Raw genomic sequence first — 16,774 nt, forward strand, 5'->3', positions numbered from 1 at the left:
TGGAGGGGGGTGGGTGGGGGGAAATTGTCACGAAGTATCCCAAAAAGCATGGAATGTTGGGCCCAACGTCCGGGCAACGTTGACATATTAACTGGATATGTTTGAGAGAAAATATCGTTTGTGAAAAAAAATGTACGCAATGGCACATCTACAGAAGTGTGTTTATACCATAGAGGGATGTACGCTAAGCCCCATACGCATGGGGGACACTACTCATGGTGGACACTACCCAGGGTGGACACTGCCCCGCGGTGGACACTACCCAGGGTAGAAACTACCCATGGTAGACACTACCCAGGGTGGAAACTACCCATGGTAGACAATACCCAGGGTGGACACTACCCAGGCTGGACACTACCCATGGTGGACACTACCCATGGTGGACACTACCCAGGGTGGACACTACCCAGGGTGGACACTACTCATGGTGGACACTGCCCAGGGTAGACACTATCCAGGGTGGACACTACCCAGGGTGGACACTACCCAGGGTGGACACTACCCAGGGTGGACACTACCCATGGTGGACACTGAACATCGTGGACACTACCCATGGTGGACACTACCCATGGTGGACACTACCCTATGGTGGACACTACCCAGGGTGGACACTACCCATGGTGGACACTACCCATGGTGGACACTACCCTATGGTGGACACTGCCCAGGGTGGACACTACCCAGGGTGGACACTACCCATGTGTTACTGACCGTTCCCCCTGGCTTTGTGTTTGAGCGCAACTCCCTACCAACTCGGCGGCCCAAGTTCGACTCCCGCTCACGGCCACCAACACCAGCGACAGCGATTATCTGCACCGGCCCTGGGCCCTCGCCTAGGTCGACTCGGCCTCAACTGAGCACCCGGTGCGGTGTGTGTAGTAAACATCGCCACTGGGGGGGGCGGGGAGAGACAAAGGCGGCCGGGCGTGGTGCCGGTGAAGGCCGGAACCCCCTCGTGTCGGCCTTCACCGGTGCTCGCTGACAGGCACTTGCCCCTACAGTCTGGTCAAGGCTATACCGTGGTGGGGGGGGGGGGGCTCCTTTACCTTTGTGCGTGCGAGCAAAACAAAAAAACCACAGCGAGTGGCCCCCACCGCGACTCCTTAAGAACGCGATCAGCAAGGGCGAGAAAATCTCACGAGAAATCACTGCCTGCCACTCGGTCTCTCTCTCGCTCTCTCTCTCGCTCTCTCGTTTTTCAAGGGTTCACACTTGAACGTGGCAGAGGTCGGGGAGAGAGGGCAGCCTTCTAAGCGAAGGGCCGAGAAAGCCACGAGCTTGGGGGTGAGTGGGTGGCTCTACCCAGTGGCCCCAGGTAGACACGCTGGCTAGGAGATGTTAACTACCTCGCCTGGTGTACAGGAGGTCGTGGGTTCGATCCCGAGCCTGACCGCCTGCTGTATACTTGGAGTTTGCGTGTCTCTCTCTCTCTCCGTGATGAGATGTTAACTACCTCGCCTGGTGTACAGGAGGTCGTGGGTTCGATCCCGAGCCGGACGCCTGCTGTATACTTGGAGTTTGCGTGTCTCTCTCTTTCTACCCGTGGTGGCGTGGATTTTTCTCCGGGTCCTCCGGGTTTTCTCTCCAAATTAATCATCAACGTCACGCGTTTAGAGTGTTTGGCGAAGTAGTTAACACCTAGCCAACCTGATGATGATGAGAGAGAGAGACACGCAAACTCCAAATATACAGCATCAGGCGTCAGGGTCGGAATCTAACTGCACGACCTCCTGTACACCAGGCGAGGTAGTTAACATCTCCTAGCCACCGTGATGATGATGATGAGAGGGACACCGCAAACTCCAAATATACAGCAGCAGGTGTCAGGGTCGGAATCTAACTGCACGACCTCCTGTATACCAGGCGAGGTAGTTAACATCTCCTAGCCACCGTGATGATGATGATGATGAGAGAGATGCAAACTCCAAATATACAGCAGCAGGCGTCAGGATCAGGATCGAACCCACGAGGTAGTTAACATCTCCTAGCCACCGTAGCTGGGTGTCTGAAAACGAATACACCATAAGTATAACCCGTAAAAACAAAGTTTTTCACTATAAATCCTTTATATGCGTGGCAGCGAACTTAATATAAAGGATTTAAAAATATATTCGCCTGTGGAGGACGCGGGGATCGATCCCGCGACCTTTGGCATGGGAAACGAGGGCGCTACCAACTGCGCTACTCCGCCATGGCCTGTGGAGGGGTTACGCTCTGGGCTCTTACACTCTGACATTCAGCCAAAGCCATGAATGCGTTCTATTTGAATATATGTAAATTAATATTTTTTTTGCCTAAAAAGTGTAAAATTTTGGGTATTTTTTTTCACGAACAATAATTGTCTGGCACAACGAGTCTGTGTGGAAAATGTCAGCTCGATTGGATCACGGGAAGTGGGTTAAAAAACGACCGAAAGATTTGCACGGTCCTAAGCAAGCAAGTAAGCACGCGAACTTAATATAAAGGATTTAAAAAGAACGTTGACTAGCTTTGTTGTTATTCGAGATACCGACAAAAATATAACATGAATACATGTCATAGACTTACACATTGCTATTGATTAGACATTATATAATTATTAATACACTTCTACATGCCGCCCGTCGCTCACGATAATCAACCGAATTCGGGGTTCAAACTCCCGAGCGAACATTTTCCAACACAGGGATGGATGCCCACAGTGGCATCGACGATGCGATGTTGAAGTTTTTCAAGGGCCCCTTTGGCATGCTCGCGTAGACTTCACTTGCAAAAAAAAAACTTCTGAGATTTCAAAATAAACATCTAACGGCGTTAAGGCGGGTGAACGGGTGGACTAGTCATGATATCAGATAATGGGGTTAGTTCCAATCAATAATCGCAACAAACTAAAACTGATTCTAGATTTGAAGTTTCCGTGACTGCAAGGATCCATACTCTTTGTTTTTTTCGGTAAAGTCACGTAGGTGAAAGAGGAAAAAAATAAAGATAAAGAAAGAAAATAAGAAACTAAAAATACAATTTATTTTAATTAAATTTTTTACCTACGTGACTTTACCGAAACAAACTAAAACTAATAAGTCGAATGTATATAATAATAATTCAAATGTACAATGCGGCATTCCATCCTTCGGATCCAAATGCGCAATGCACGAAAAAGCGGTGAAACACAAGTATAACCCGTAAAAACAAAGTTTTTCACTCTAAATCCTTTATATGCGTGGCGGCTAGAGTCCTCTCGTCCTCTGGCTTGAGATGGCTGCCACCTATGGGTCAGATGATTGTCTGCCAGTATTAAGCAATTGGGAATTAAATATTTAATTTGTTTTCCCTAAACAGTGTAAAATTTTGGAAAAAAAATTTCACGAACATTAATTGTCTCGCACAACGAGTCTGTGTGCAAAATGTCAGCTCGATTGGATCACGGGAAGTGGGTTAAAAAACGACCGAAAGATGTGCACGGTCGTAAGCAAGCAAGCAAGCACGCAAGCAAGCAAGCGAACTTAATAAAAATTAACCCGTAAAAACAAAGTTTTTCACTATAAATCCTTTATATGCGTGGCGGCTAGAGTCCTCTCGTCCTCTGGCATGAGATGGCTGCCACCTATGGGTCAGATGATTGTCTGCCAGCATTAAGCAATTGGTAATTCAATATTAATTTTTTTTCCCTAAACAGTGTCAAATTTTGGAAAAAAAATTTCACGAAAATTAATTGTCACGCACAACGAGTCTGTGTGGAAAATGTCAGCTCGATTGGATCACGGGAAGTGGGTTAAAAAACGACTGAAAGATTTGTATGGTCGTAAGCAAGCAAGCATGCAAGCACGCAAGCAAGCAAGCGAACTTAATATAAAGGATTTAATAAAGGATTTAAAAAAGAGAACCCAGGGCAAACCGCCCAATCTAGAGAGGAAAGGCCACTTTAAAGAGACGGGCTTTTCAAAGCAGACTTGAATATATACACACAGTACACAGTATTCCTATCAAATCGATGTCAGCATCTCGAACAACAATTCAACTTATTCTTGTTCAACTTTCTTTTTGTACACTCCTTTTCGGAAACACGCCGCGTATAATATCCTTTCTAATTGGAAACAAAAATCTAAAAATCATGATTTTGGATCACCCAAAAATTTCGTATGGAGGGCCGTGACTTCTGATCTTTTATTTGTTATCCGATTCCCTCCGAGGAATCGGCAACGCGCTCTTCACATTTAATGTTCGATAATTTTTCGGGGTCTAATCTGTGAAAATGTCCTGGCGGGGTCTGCATTTGCATCACTGCCCGGATGATGCGCTCCTCTGCGGCTGCGTAAGCGAGCGAGCGAGTGAGCACACATCCATCCGCACTTGCATTACGCGAGCAAACGCAGACCACGCGCACTCCCTCGGAACTGGGCTGAAGCTAAATTGAGAGAGCAAATTCTAATTCTACCTCTGGGAATATTCGTACGGTCATTAGTGTCCAAGCTGACATACCAATCTCATGAATGAAATTAAATGTAACTTTTAAACTATGGTGCCTGATCAATATTCCATGGGGGTGGGGGGGGGGGGGTTACATCACGTAAATATAAATGTGTCGTTAAACCCATCAGCACCCGACACAGCCAATTAGTAGGGTTTGTCACGTCAACAAAACGTGGTCAATTCGTTACTAGTACAGCACATACCGCTTGTAGTGTATAGTGTAGTGTATAGTGTAGTGTATAGTGTAGTATACTAGTTCTACCTTTGGGCATATTCGTACGGTCAGCACACCGGTTGTGTGTTGGAGAGTAAACCCACTACAACATTTACAATTATAGTGTAGTGTATAGTGTAGTGTATAGTGTAGTGTATAGTATACTGGTTCAGCACACGGGTTGTGTGTTGGAGAGTAAACCCACTACAACATTTACAATTATAGTGTAGTGTATAGTGTAGTGTATAGTGTAGTGTATAGTGTAGTATACTAGTACAGCACACACACCGGTTGTGTGTTGGAGAGTAAACCCACTACAACATTTACAATTATAGTGTAGTGTAGAGTGTAGTGTATAGTGTAGTGTATAGTGTAGTATACTAGTTCAGCACACCGCTTGTGTGTTGGAGAGTAAACCACTACAACATTTACAATTTGAGTACTCGAACCTTACTAATTGATTGTGCCGGGTGGTGGCGGGTTTAACGACACATTTACATTCATATTCTTGGTTCTTTCGGTGAAGTCACGTAGAAGGGAAACAAGCAAATAATAAAAATAGAAAACAATACACTTCTCACGACGTTTCGATTGCAACACAAGCAATCATCATCAGGTGTGAAAATCACAGCAAGAAAAAAAAATTGCTGTGGTTTTCACACCTGATGATGATTGCTTGTGTTGCAATCGAAACGTCGTGAGAATTTTATTGTTTTATATGTTTCTTTTTTTATTGTTTCCCTTCTACGTGACTTTACCGAAATAACCAAGAATATGAATCCCTGTAGTCACGAAAGCTTTAAATCAAAATTTGACACATTTATATTTACGCGATTTAACCCAACAAAAGCTGTATTATGGATAATATTGCTTGCGAAAGCCTCCTGTGTTACACCGGTTGTAATAAAGTTTGTATGAATCTGAGAGTCGTTCATAACGGCTTACATAATAAGAAACGTTGATGTCGGTTGTAAACTATCGAGATTGATCATTCCACGTGTTAAATGTAAATCGATTTTGACCAATAAGATATAAACCACATCTTATTGGCTTAAAAAAAGGTGTGCATTTAGCAAGTGTAATTATCGTGCTCGGTAGTTTACGAACCACAGGACACCGTTATATTTCTAGTCATTTGTTCATTTTCAACAATCATGATATAATCCACTGGAATGGAAAGTGCGGGCTACGACATGAAATTTGGGCGGGAAAAAAGCCCATAATTCCGTACCTAAGGACATAATCATGACGATCAAGCTGTACAATTTCCCACTCTGTCAAAGTGCCCGGAAAAGATAATAGCGGGCAATTTAATAACCCATTTCCTCCATTTATAAAATCACACAAATGTAAGTGTCATTCCGCGGAGGGTTTTCCGATTATTAGTAAAAAAAAAAATCTAAAGTTCGAAGCTTAACGGCATTATACTCTTAGGTTTTTTCGGTAAAGTCACGTAGGTAAAAAAAAATAATACCATAAAATAATAACAAATTAAAATAACTCAATTAACGGAGTTGCTCAAATAAAATAAACGGGAACGTGTTGCGGCCGCGACGTTTACGACGAATCCGTTTTGCCCTGAACGCACGGGCATCAGGAAGCATCATGAGCCACGCTCAATCCGCTGCTTGATGGTGGCGGCGTTGCGATCCACCCGGCACATTGCACGCGGAATGGATTTCATCATCGCTCCATCTCCCCCCCAGGTTCACGCCACCACTTGGACAAGTTGCTGATATGGTCGTTGTTAATTCTTGATTTTAATGAATGGACTTTTAAATTTTGATTTAAAGCTTTCGTGACTGCAGGGATTCATATTCTTGGTTCTTTCGGTAAAGTCACGTAGAAGGGAAATAATAAAATAATATAAATATAAAACATTGTTTTATTGTTTTATATTTATATTATTTTATTATTTCCCTTCTACGTTATTTCGGTAAAGTCACGTAGAAGGGAAATAATAAAATAATATTAATATAAAACATTAATAAAAAATATTCATTTTTATTTCATTTTTTACCTACGTGACTTCACCGAAAGAACTAAGAGTATGAATCCTTGCAGTCACGAAAGCTTCAAATCTAGAATATAAAACATTGTTTTACTGTTTTATATTAATATTATTTTATTATTTCCCTTCTACGTGACTTTATATATAATATAAAACATTGTTTTATTGTTTAATATTAATATTATTTTATTATTTCCCTTCTACGTGACTTTACCGAAAGAACCAAGAAAAATTGACTTTCAGTGAAGATTATACGGCGTGTCAGTTGTCTGCCACTCTGCAGAGGTCGTGAAATGTTTAGGATTGTTTTTTTTCAAGTTCATTCTTTTATATTTCTCCAAATCATATTCAGATCATCTTCTTGGTTCTTTCGGTAAAGTCACGTAGAAGGGAAGTAATAAAATAATAAAAATAAAACATAATAAAATTATTCTCACGACGTTTCGGCCACAACGCAAGCAGCCGTCCTCAGGTGAAAACCAGGTCCGTCGAGACGACAGAGTCTGAATGAAACAGCACACGAGCTTGGAGCATATATATAAGCTGGGCGCCTTGACAAAGGAATTTGCATATCAAGAGGAATTCCTTTGTCAAGGCGCCCAGCTTATATATATGCTCCAAGCTCGTGTGCTGTTTCATTCAGACTCTGTCGCCTCGACGGACCTGTTCTCCACCTGAGGACGGCTGCTTGCGTTGTGGCCGAAGCGTCGGGAGAATAATTTTATTATGTTTTATTTTTATTATTTTATTACTTCCCTTCTACGTGACTTTACCGAAATAACCAAGAAGATGAATCCCTGCAGTCACGAAAGAAGCTTTAAATCAAAACATATTCAGATCGTCCCATCGACATCGTTTTGCAAAACTCACGACCCTCTCACATTTGGAACCCCGATGCGTCGGCAGCGTTTGATTTCGTAAATGACGGAAATTATTGACGACCCAAGTGTTTAAACGTAAATAAAATGTGACAATTTCATTCAACGGTGAATTCGATTTTACTTTATATTTAGTTTTTGTTTGTTTGGCCAGCAACCACCACCGACGTTACAACGTAGGAAGCAGCACGGCAGGGGAAGAGCGACTCGTGTTACTTGAAATTGTTGCTTGCACAAGGAAACTATTTTACCAAAGGCGTTTCTTGATTTAAAGCTTTCGTGACTGCAGGGATTCATATTTTTGGTTCTTTCGGTAAAGTCGCGTAAAAGGGAAATAATAAAATAATATTAATAAAATAATATTAATATTGACTTTACCGAAAGAACCAATAACACTGGTCAACACACTTTTTCTGGCATAAGGTATTCTAACGCTTTTAATGTAATTTTGGGGTGCTGATTCCAAATCTGGCAGTTTTTGTCTATCACATCAGGTTTTGAGATATCAAATATTGCATTTTCAAGAAAAACTGCAGAACCAAAATATTAAATAAATGTGGATATCTACATAAAATGATATTATAAACACACTATCCTAAAAATACAGCACCATATTTTAACACTAAAGCAGTCACTGACTCGCAACAACTTGCAATCATAAGTGACAGAGTTAATTTCGGGTAAAATCAATGAAAATGGGGTATACCGATAGCATAAAATGAGATGTGATAGACCAAATCTGAGATCAGATTTGGAATCAGTACCCTGAAATTAGTCTAAAACAGCTGCAAAAGTCCAGGCCAGAAAAAAAATGTTTTTTTTGTTGACCAGTATAATATAAAGGCGTTTACATTCCTCGTTTTGCAATATTTTTATCGAACCTTATTCCTCACTCTAGACGCACTATTTTGCAATATGTTTCTCTAATCTTAAATGTTCACTTTAGTTAAATATTACATTTATAATTAAGTAATAAATTATAAAAAAAATTGTTGACTTTTTTTCATTGCTGTATTTATTGTTGATTTGAAGCTTTCGTGACTGCAGCAGTCCATACTCTTTGGTTCTTTCGGTAAAGTCACGTGGGAATAAAAAATAATAGTTCACGACGTTTCGATCGCGACACAAGCGTTCGTCATCAGGTGTCTCACCTGTGGACGATTGCTTGTGTTGCGATCGAAACGTCGTGATCTCTAATTTTTTCTACCCACGTGACTTTACCGAAAGAACCACATAGTATGGATTTATCGTATTTATAATTTTCATGCGACCTGTTGAAAACGTGTTTTTAATTTCACATTTTTTGCTGTTTTGTTGATGAAACCCGATTCAAGAGCTTCTTCGCTCACAGGGCAATTCTAAATAAACTGTTCCTACGTTCAACAAAGACACCCCGTGTAGCCTTCACAGACTGTGGATTCAGTGCTAGTAGCGAGCACCTATGAAGGCCGGCACGGCACACGAACGGTTGGTATGGCTAGCACCACGCCCGACCGCCTTTGTCTCCCGACCGCCTTTGTCTCCTAACACACCACACCCAGAGAACTAACATCAGTTGCTCAGTTCTCTCGTCCTTCTCGAACATCATTATAATTCACATCGAGCACTGAAATTGCTATCTCTTCTCGTACATCATTAGAAATCACGCCACTCAGATCTCTAGCCCTTCTAGAACATGAGCATTGACATCGGTTGCTCAGTTCTATAGCCCGTCTAGAACATCATTATAATTCACACCCGTCGCTCACCTCTCCAGCCCTTCTAGAACATATTTCGAATTCACATCACTCACTCAGGTCTGTATAGCCCTTCTAGAACATCATACAATTCTAGCTTTGAAGCTTTCGTGACTGCAATGATTCATGTTCTTAGGTTTTTTCGGTAAAGTCACGTAGGTAAAAACATTAAAAAGTAAAATAAAATAAAAATCACGACGTTTCGGAGGCAACGCAAGCTTCCGTCTTCAGGTGGTACCGTCACAGCCACGACAGCTGTATCAAGTAAATGAGAGATTGCAAGAGCTACCACTCCGTTTATATAATGGTTGGAGAAGGTGGTGGGGCAAGGGCCGCATACTTTTTATTAATATGGTGACTTTACCGAAAAAACCTAAGAATATAAACATCATACAATTTTGCATCACTAATTTATAGCCCTTCTAGAACATCATTAGAATTCTCATATTCTAGCCCTTATAGAATATGAAAATTCACATCAGTCGCTCAAATGGCCCACGACCGGCTCAGATAAATCGCTACCCCCCCGGCGTTGATGAGCGTGAGTGGGAATCGAACTTGGCCCGCCCCGGGGTTCGGAGCGCAGCGTGAGTGCTCGCCGGCGCTCAAAACGCAACGGTGGCAACCAACAACCCTGCCACAGAAACAGCGTGAACTCGATTCACCTGCTGCCTAGAGGATTTCACCGTCGTACGGAGGAGGGGAGGGAGGGAGGGAGGGAGGAAGGGAGGGGAGGGAGGGAGGGAGGGAGAAGAGGGGAGGGAGGGAGGGAGGGGAGGGGAGGGGAGGGAGGGAGGGAGGGGAGGGAGGGAGGGAGGGAGGGAGGGAGGGGAGGGGAGGGGAGGGAGGGAGGGAGGGAGGGAGGTAGGGAGGGAGGGAGGGAGGGGAGGGAGGGAGGGAGGGAGGGAGGGAGGGAGGGAGGGAGGGAGGGAGGGAGGGAGGGAGGGAGGGAGGGAGGGAGGGAGGGAGGGAGGAAGGGAGGGAGGTGCCTTCGCCGCTATGGTGCTGGTAGTGCAGCAGCAGGGGATCTGGTGATGGTTTTTTTGAGGGTGATTTGTGTTTCTTGTTGGGGGTCTATGAACACAGTAGCACACAATGGGACTAATGTTACACGGGAAACCCGCGTTATGTCTTTGAAAAAAAACAAACAAACGACATGATGAACGAAGTAAAGTGCCGAAAGACTGAGCATCTTTCTCGTCTGATCGTTTAAAAAAATTAACCCGTAAAAACAAAGTTTTTCACTATAAATCCTTTATATGCGTGGCATCGGTTTTATTTTATTATTCATTTCTGTTTTTCTTGAGTAAGAGTTTCATTTTTATCACATTGGTATTTTAAATTAAATATGAAAATTTTTTTCCTAAATAGTGTAAAATTTTGGGAATTTTTTTCACGAAAATAAATTGTCACGCACAACGAGTCTGTGCGCAAAATGTCAGCCCGATTGGATCACTGGAAGTGGGTTAAAAAAACGACCGAAAGATTTGCACGGTCGTAAGCGCGCGCAAGCAAGCACGCAAGTGAACTTAATATAAAGGATTTTTAAAAAGGATGGAGGGAGGGGAGGGGAGGGTAGGGGCGCAGTTTTGTCCCGTGTGCGTGTTTCCCCTGTGCTCCTCTTATCGCTGGACACGCGATCTCTGGCGAGCGCGGCCCTTCAACATTTCGCGGAGCGCATTCCGGAGTGGGCTCCACGCGAGTTCCGACACGCAGAGGCGACATCGAGGAGAGGGCGGCGTGGGGGGTGTGGGGGGTGTGGGGGGTGTGGGGCTGGGGGGGGTGCAGCCTGTTCCGTGCGGCGGCGGACTAAACAAAGATCGAGTCGAAGTTTACCGCGCCTCTCGTCGCACTCTCGATGACTCGGGCAACACACTCACAAAATTCCTGTGGCTTGACGCTTTAAAGGACAACACTCTCCATCGCTCCCTCCCACCGCCCTCCAAATCCCCCTCCATCCCCCACCCCCCGCTCTTCACGAGAGAAGAGAGTGGAGGAGAGAGTGCGTGAGAGAGAGAGAGTGAGTGAGTGTGAGAGTGAGTGAGAGAGAGAGAGAGAGTGAGAGTGAGTGTGAGAGAGAGTGTGAGAGTGAGTGAGAGAGTGTGAGAGAGTGTGAGAGTGAGTGAGAGTGAGTGAGAGAGTGTGAGAGTGAGTGAGAGAGAGTGAGAGTGAGTGAGAGTGAATGAGAGTGAGTGAGAGAGTGTGAGAGTGAGTGAGAGAGTATGCGTGAGAGAGTGAGTGAGAGTGAATGAGAGTGAGTGAGGGTGAGTGTGAGAGTGAGTGAGTGAGGGTGAGTGAGAGAGTGTGCGAGAGAGTGAGTGAGAGTGAATGAGAGTGAGTGAGAGTGAGTGAGAGAGTGTGAGAGTGAGTGAGAGAGTATGCGTGAGAGAGTGAGTGAGAGTGAATGAGAGTGAGTGAGGGTGAGTGTGAGAGTGAGTGAGTGAGGGTGAGTGAGAGAGTGTGCGAGAGAGTGAGTGAGAGTGAATGAGAGTGAGTGAGAGTGAGTGAGAGAGTGTGAGAGTGAGTGAGAGAGTATGAGTGAGAGAGTGAGTGAGAGTGAATGAGAATGAGTGAGGGTGAGTGAGTGAGAGTGTTTGAGAGAGAGTGAGAGAGTGAATGAGAGTGAGGGTGAGTGAGAGAGTGTGAGAGTGAGTGAGAGAGTGTGAGAGTGAGTGAGAGAGTGAGAGTGTGAGAGTGAGTGAGAGAGTGTGCGAGAGAGTGAGTGAGAGAGAGTGAGAGAGTATGAGAGTGAGAGAGAGTGAGAGTGAGTGAGAGTGAATGAGAGTGAGTGAGAGAGTGTGAGAGTGAGTTAGAGAGTATGAGAGAGAGTGAATGAGAGTGAGTGAGGGTGAGTGAGTGAGAGTGTTTGAGAGAGAGAGAGTGAAAGAGCCACACAAATATTAAAACGCAACTCCCTCTATATTTTTATTTCCCCTCTCCCCACACTCTCCCCACTCTCTCATTTTTTCCCCGGAATCTGCCACAAACTGATACCGTTCTGTGAAATGTCGTGCGGAATGCGGCGTCCCACACGAACCCGCAGGGGTGTGCGCATTGCAGTGGGTTGGTCGGTGCCATCGCCAATTCATCACGAACGTGTTCGGAGAGCGAAGAACGACTCCGTGCCGTGAAGATGAACGGCGGCGTGGGATGTGGCACGGAACGCAAGTAACTCCCAGGGACGTCAGATCACACGGTGATATCGAAGCGCGGGTCCCCCCCCCCCAACCCCCCAAAGCGCGGGGCCCGGGGCGATCCCCCCACACACACCCCCCACTCTCCGTGTTACGCCAGAGTGGGGCTGTGATCTTTCTGCTTCTGCGTAGAATGTCTTGGTTGTATGTTCCGCTAACATGGCTCATGTTTTTACGAGCGGTGTTCAGATAGAGAACGTTTGAGAGAGAGAGAGAGAGAAGTTGAATGCGTTTGGTCACCAGGCGGTGTGGGACGTGGTGGCTGGGAGTGGATCTGCGGAGGACGTGAGACAGAGATCCCCTCAATGAGAGGGGGAGGGAGATCAGAGCGGGGGTGGCCACACACGCAGGTCACGTGGTTTACAGGAGACTTGAGCTGGTTACAGAGAGACAGAGATTCCTCAATGAGAGGGGGACGGGGTTCAGAGCGGGGGTGGACACACACGCAGGTCACGTGGTTTACAGGAGGCTTGAACTGGTTACAATGGGGACACAAAGATCCCTTCGATGAGAGGGGAAGGGGACGGTAACCACCGAGCCACCTGTTCCCCCAGATTCGGCGGTCGGGGCGATGGAACACCCCAACCCTGCCACCTTGCAGGTGTCTCGGAACGGGTTTCAGGTGTGTGTGAATTGGACGTGCGGTGACCCCCACCTGACACCCCCCCCCCCCCCCCGGCGGATTCGAAAGGGCACCGACTCACTGACAGCCAAGACTCCGATGGAGAAGATGCCCACGACCTGCCAGAGCCGCATGCCCCAGAACACCACCGTCTCGGATGTCACGGGTTCCTTCTTCTTGGGCGCGATTGTTGAGAATCCCTGGGCGCGCACACAGAGAGAAAGAGGTGTCACCCCGCACCCCCCGTGTAGCCTCAACAGACTAAAAATTAACCCGTAAAAACAAAGTTTTTCACTATAAATCCTTTATATGCGTGGCATCGGTTTTATTTTATTATTCATTTCTGTTTTTCTTGAGTAAGAGTTTCATTTTTATCACCTTGGTATTTTAAATTAATATAAAAAAATGTTTCCTAAAATTTTCTATGCGTGGCATCGGTTTTATTTCGTTATTCATTTCTGTTTTTCTTGAGTAAGAGTTTCATTTTTATCACCTTGGTATTTTAAATTAATATGAAAAAAATTCCTAAAATTTTCCAAATTTTTTTTGTCACAAAATAAATTGTCACGCACAACGAGTCTGTGTGCAAAATGTCAGCTCGATTGGATCACGGGAAGTGGGTTAAAAAAAAGACCGAAATATTTTCACGGTCGTAAGCGCGCAAGCAAGCAAGCAAGTGAACTTAATATAAATGATTTAATAAAAATAGGTTCTAGATTTGAAGCTTTCGTGACTGCAATGATTCATACTCTTAGTTTTTTCGGTAATGTCACGTAGGTAAAAAAAACGAAATTAAAATTAATAAAAATAAAATAATAAAAATCACGACGTTTCGGAGGCAACACAAGTCTCCGTCATCAGGTGGGACCGTCACAGCCAGATTTGCTGTATCAAACTAACAGTATAATAATAGTTTTTTTTTTGCCTTTTTTTTGGCAACAAAACTGACACCTTTTTTACAAGGAGTCATGTTTGCATTGACTACAATACCTGCGGTCAGAATGCAAACAAAAAACACAACTCTGATAATAGTAATAAATCAACTTCAAGGACAGTGCATTATAATTATCATCATCAGAGTTGTTTCTTTTTGTTTGCATTTTGACTGCTTGTGTTGTGGTTATTGCAAACATGATGCCTTGTATAAAGGTGTCAGTTTTTATACCAGTTGAAAGGGTAAAAACCTATTACTATATTTTGCCACTGGTAAAGGAGGTCTCATAGTGTAAACTCTGATAATGTTTGCATTGTCATTGAAATTGATTGATCCACACCAGAGACAGTTTTTCTTAGAGCCCAGTCTCACATGGTGTTGGACCAGATGACGCCAAAAGGCGCACAGCTCAAAGACAACGCACCATCAGAGTATGAGGGCTCGGGGTAAGCATTTACATCACAAGGCAAGTGCTGTGAGCGAGTAGCACCTATGAAGGCTGCTATGGCTGCAAAGTTTGGTCGTACATGTTACGTGCGTATCGTTTATTGTTAGATTTGTATCACAGTTCCTATGATCACCGTTACATTGTTTTTATAGCTTTATTTTGATGATTTCGAAAACGTTTTGGTTGAGCCATGTTTGTCTGTTGTAGTACAGAGTTAGCCTGATAACTTTAATCTACATTGTCTTGTGGTTGTTATTGTTTGACTTGCATCCCACTGGGATTTTTTGCACACAGCGTTGAAATGCGGTGGTCTTTTTTTGGAAGACTTTGCTGTTTTTTCCAGGATTTTTTCTGTTTGCGCGTAAGTCACTTTCAGATGTTTCTTGTTCACGTTTTTGTTTTGTTGCGGTTGCAACCGAGTCAAGAGCCGCATGGCTCACAGGGTCATCTCCATACGTACATATAAAAAGCAAAGTTGTGACTATGTGCCTGTTCAAAATGTTTCGCGTACTTTCCGACATGCAACAAACTGGAAATTTACCATGTGTGTACTTTCCAGACTGTACACCATGCAACAATTATAAAAATACACTTTTGTATATTTTTTAGGGGGGGGGAGCTCAATAATGCATATATTTTTTGCACAGCAAGTGAGCTGTGACGTCAAATCTGTCATGTGACCCGCGCATGTGGAAGCGTCACGCATTGTAGTGTAGCGGGTAGCGCGCTGCGCTACGAACCCGGCCACCCGAGTTCGATTCCCGCTCACGGCCAACACCGGTGACGATTATTTTAACCGGTCCTGGGCCTCCCCTAGGTCGACTCAGACTCAAAACGAGTAACTGCTGTGGTGTGTGAACATCGCCACTGGGGAGACAAAGGCGGCCGGGCGTGGTGGATCCAAGTTCCGAGCGTAGCCGGACAGTACAGCTAGTACCTAATGAATGAAACTGAAATGAAGGCCGGCACAGCATGCGAAAGGGGGGTGAGTAGGCAGCGTCATGCGCGGCCGCCTTTCTCTCTCCCCCCCCCCCCCCCCCCCAGTGACGATGTTTACTACACACTGCCCCGGGTGACTCATTTGAGGCCGAGTCGACCTAGGAGAGGGCCCAGCACCGGTTCAGATAATCGTAACCAGTGTTGGTGGCCGCGAGCGGGAATCGAACTCGCACACACAAAGACAAAGATCCCCCGTGTAGCCTTCACAGACTGTTAGGGAAAGTTCTATTAACGAGGAGCACCTACGAAGGCCGGCACGGTATATGAGGGTGGCCGGCACCACGCCCGGCCGCCTTTGTCTTCTCAACAGCGTTGTTTTACCCACCGCACCAGGTACTCATTTGAGGTCGAGTCGACCTAGGGGAGGCCCAGGTTCAGATAATCCTCGCCGGTGTTGGTGCCCGTCAGCGGCAATCGAAACGGGGTCGTCCGGGTTCGTAGCGCTAACCGCTGCGCCACCGCTCCCCATACACGCACGCACACACACACATTTTCGCGGAAACCCTCACAAAGAGCACGACGAAAGAGGTCCGTGTGAGGACAAAGAGACGACACGAAGATTAACCCCCCCTACCCCCCCCTCCCGTATAAGCCTTCCAACGGAGGAGGTCCTTCCGGTAGCAGTGGAAAATAAGCGAGGAAATTGCAGGGCTGCGCCTCTAACCGCCGTTCAACATTCGCGAACACCCGCGATTGAATCACTTTTCGAGGGCCATCGATGCGCTCAGGGGCAAAGCCTCGCGGCGACGATCAGATTTGGGGAGGCGAAACGGAATAATATGCTTTGCCGCGATATTTACTCGCATGGAATCGGTATCATGATTCACTCAAAGACAAAGATCACCCCCTCCCCACCCACACCCCGTATGTAGCCATTACCCACATTTGGGGCAAGTGCTGTTAGCGAGCAGCAATCCGCCGTCGCATCTGTCTCCCCACGGTGGCGATGTCTGGCTACGCACCGCGCCAGGTGCTCGTTTTTGTGGCTGAGTCGACCTAGGGGGAGGTGCGTGTTACGTTGGGCTTCTTTCGCACCGTACGTAGCCAACCGTGCTAATCGGAGGTGCGTGGGGAATGGACAAGAAACTGCACACGCAACAAAGAGCAGTTCTAAATAAATTAGTTCTCAATGTAATATAGTGTAGTGTGTAGTAGTGTAGTGTATAGTGTAGTGTGTAGTAGTGTAGTGTATAGTGTAATGTGTAGTAGTGTATAGTAGTGTAGTGTATAGTAGTGTAGTGTGTAGTAGTGTAGTTTGTAGTGTATAGTAGTGTAGTGTGTAGTGTATA

The 16,774-nt window shown here is 45.3% G+C and overlaps 1 protein-coding gene across 2 annotated transcripts in view; it reads right to left on the bottom strand.

Moving 5' to 3' along the window:
• TMIE (transmembrane inner ear) overlaps positions 1 to 16,774 on the bottom strand; it is a 49,297-nt gene that overhangs the window by 11,895 nt on the left and 20,628 nt on the right. For both annotated transcript variants that reach the window (XM_061576554.1, XM_061576555.1), the window contains exon 2: positions 13,187 to 13,304. In XM_061576554.1, the coding sequence (XP_061432538.1) occupies positions 13,187 to 13,304 (118 nt within the window). The remainder of the gene's footprint in view (positions 1 to 13,186; positions 13,305 to 16,774) is intronic.

The sequence above is a fragment of the Lethenteron reissneri genome, chromosome 61 (assembly GCF_015708825.2).
Source record: "Lethenteron reissneri isolate LAM-NWPU_2019-01 chromosome 61, ASM1570882v1, whole genome shotgun sequence".
NCBI classification, from domain to species: domain Eukaryota; kingdom Metazoa; phylum Chordata; class Hyperoartia; order Petromyzontiformes; family Petromyzontidae; genus Lethenteron; species Lethenteron reissneri.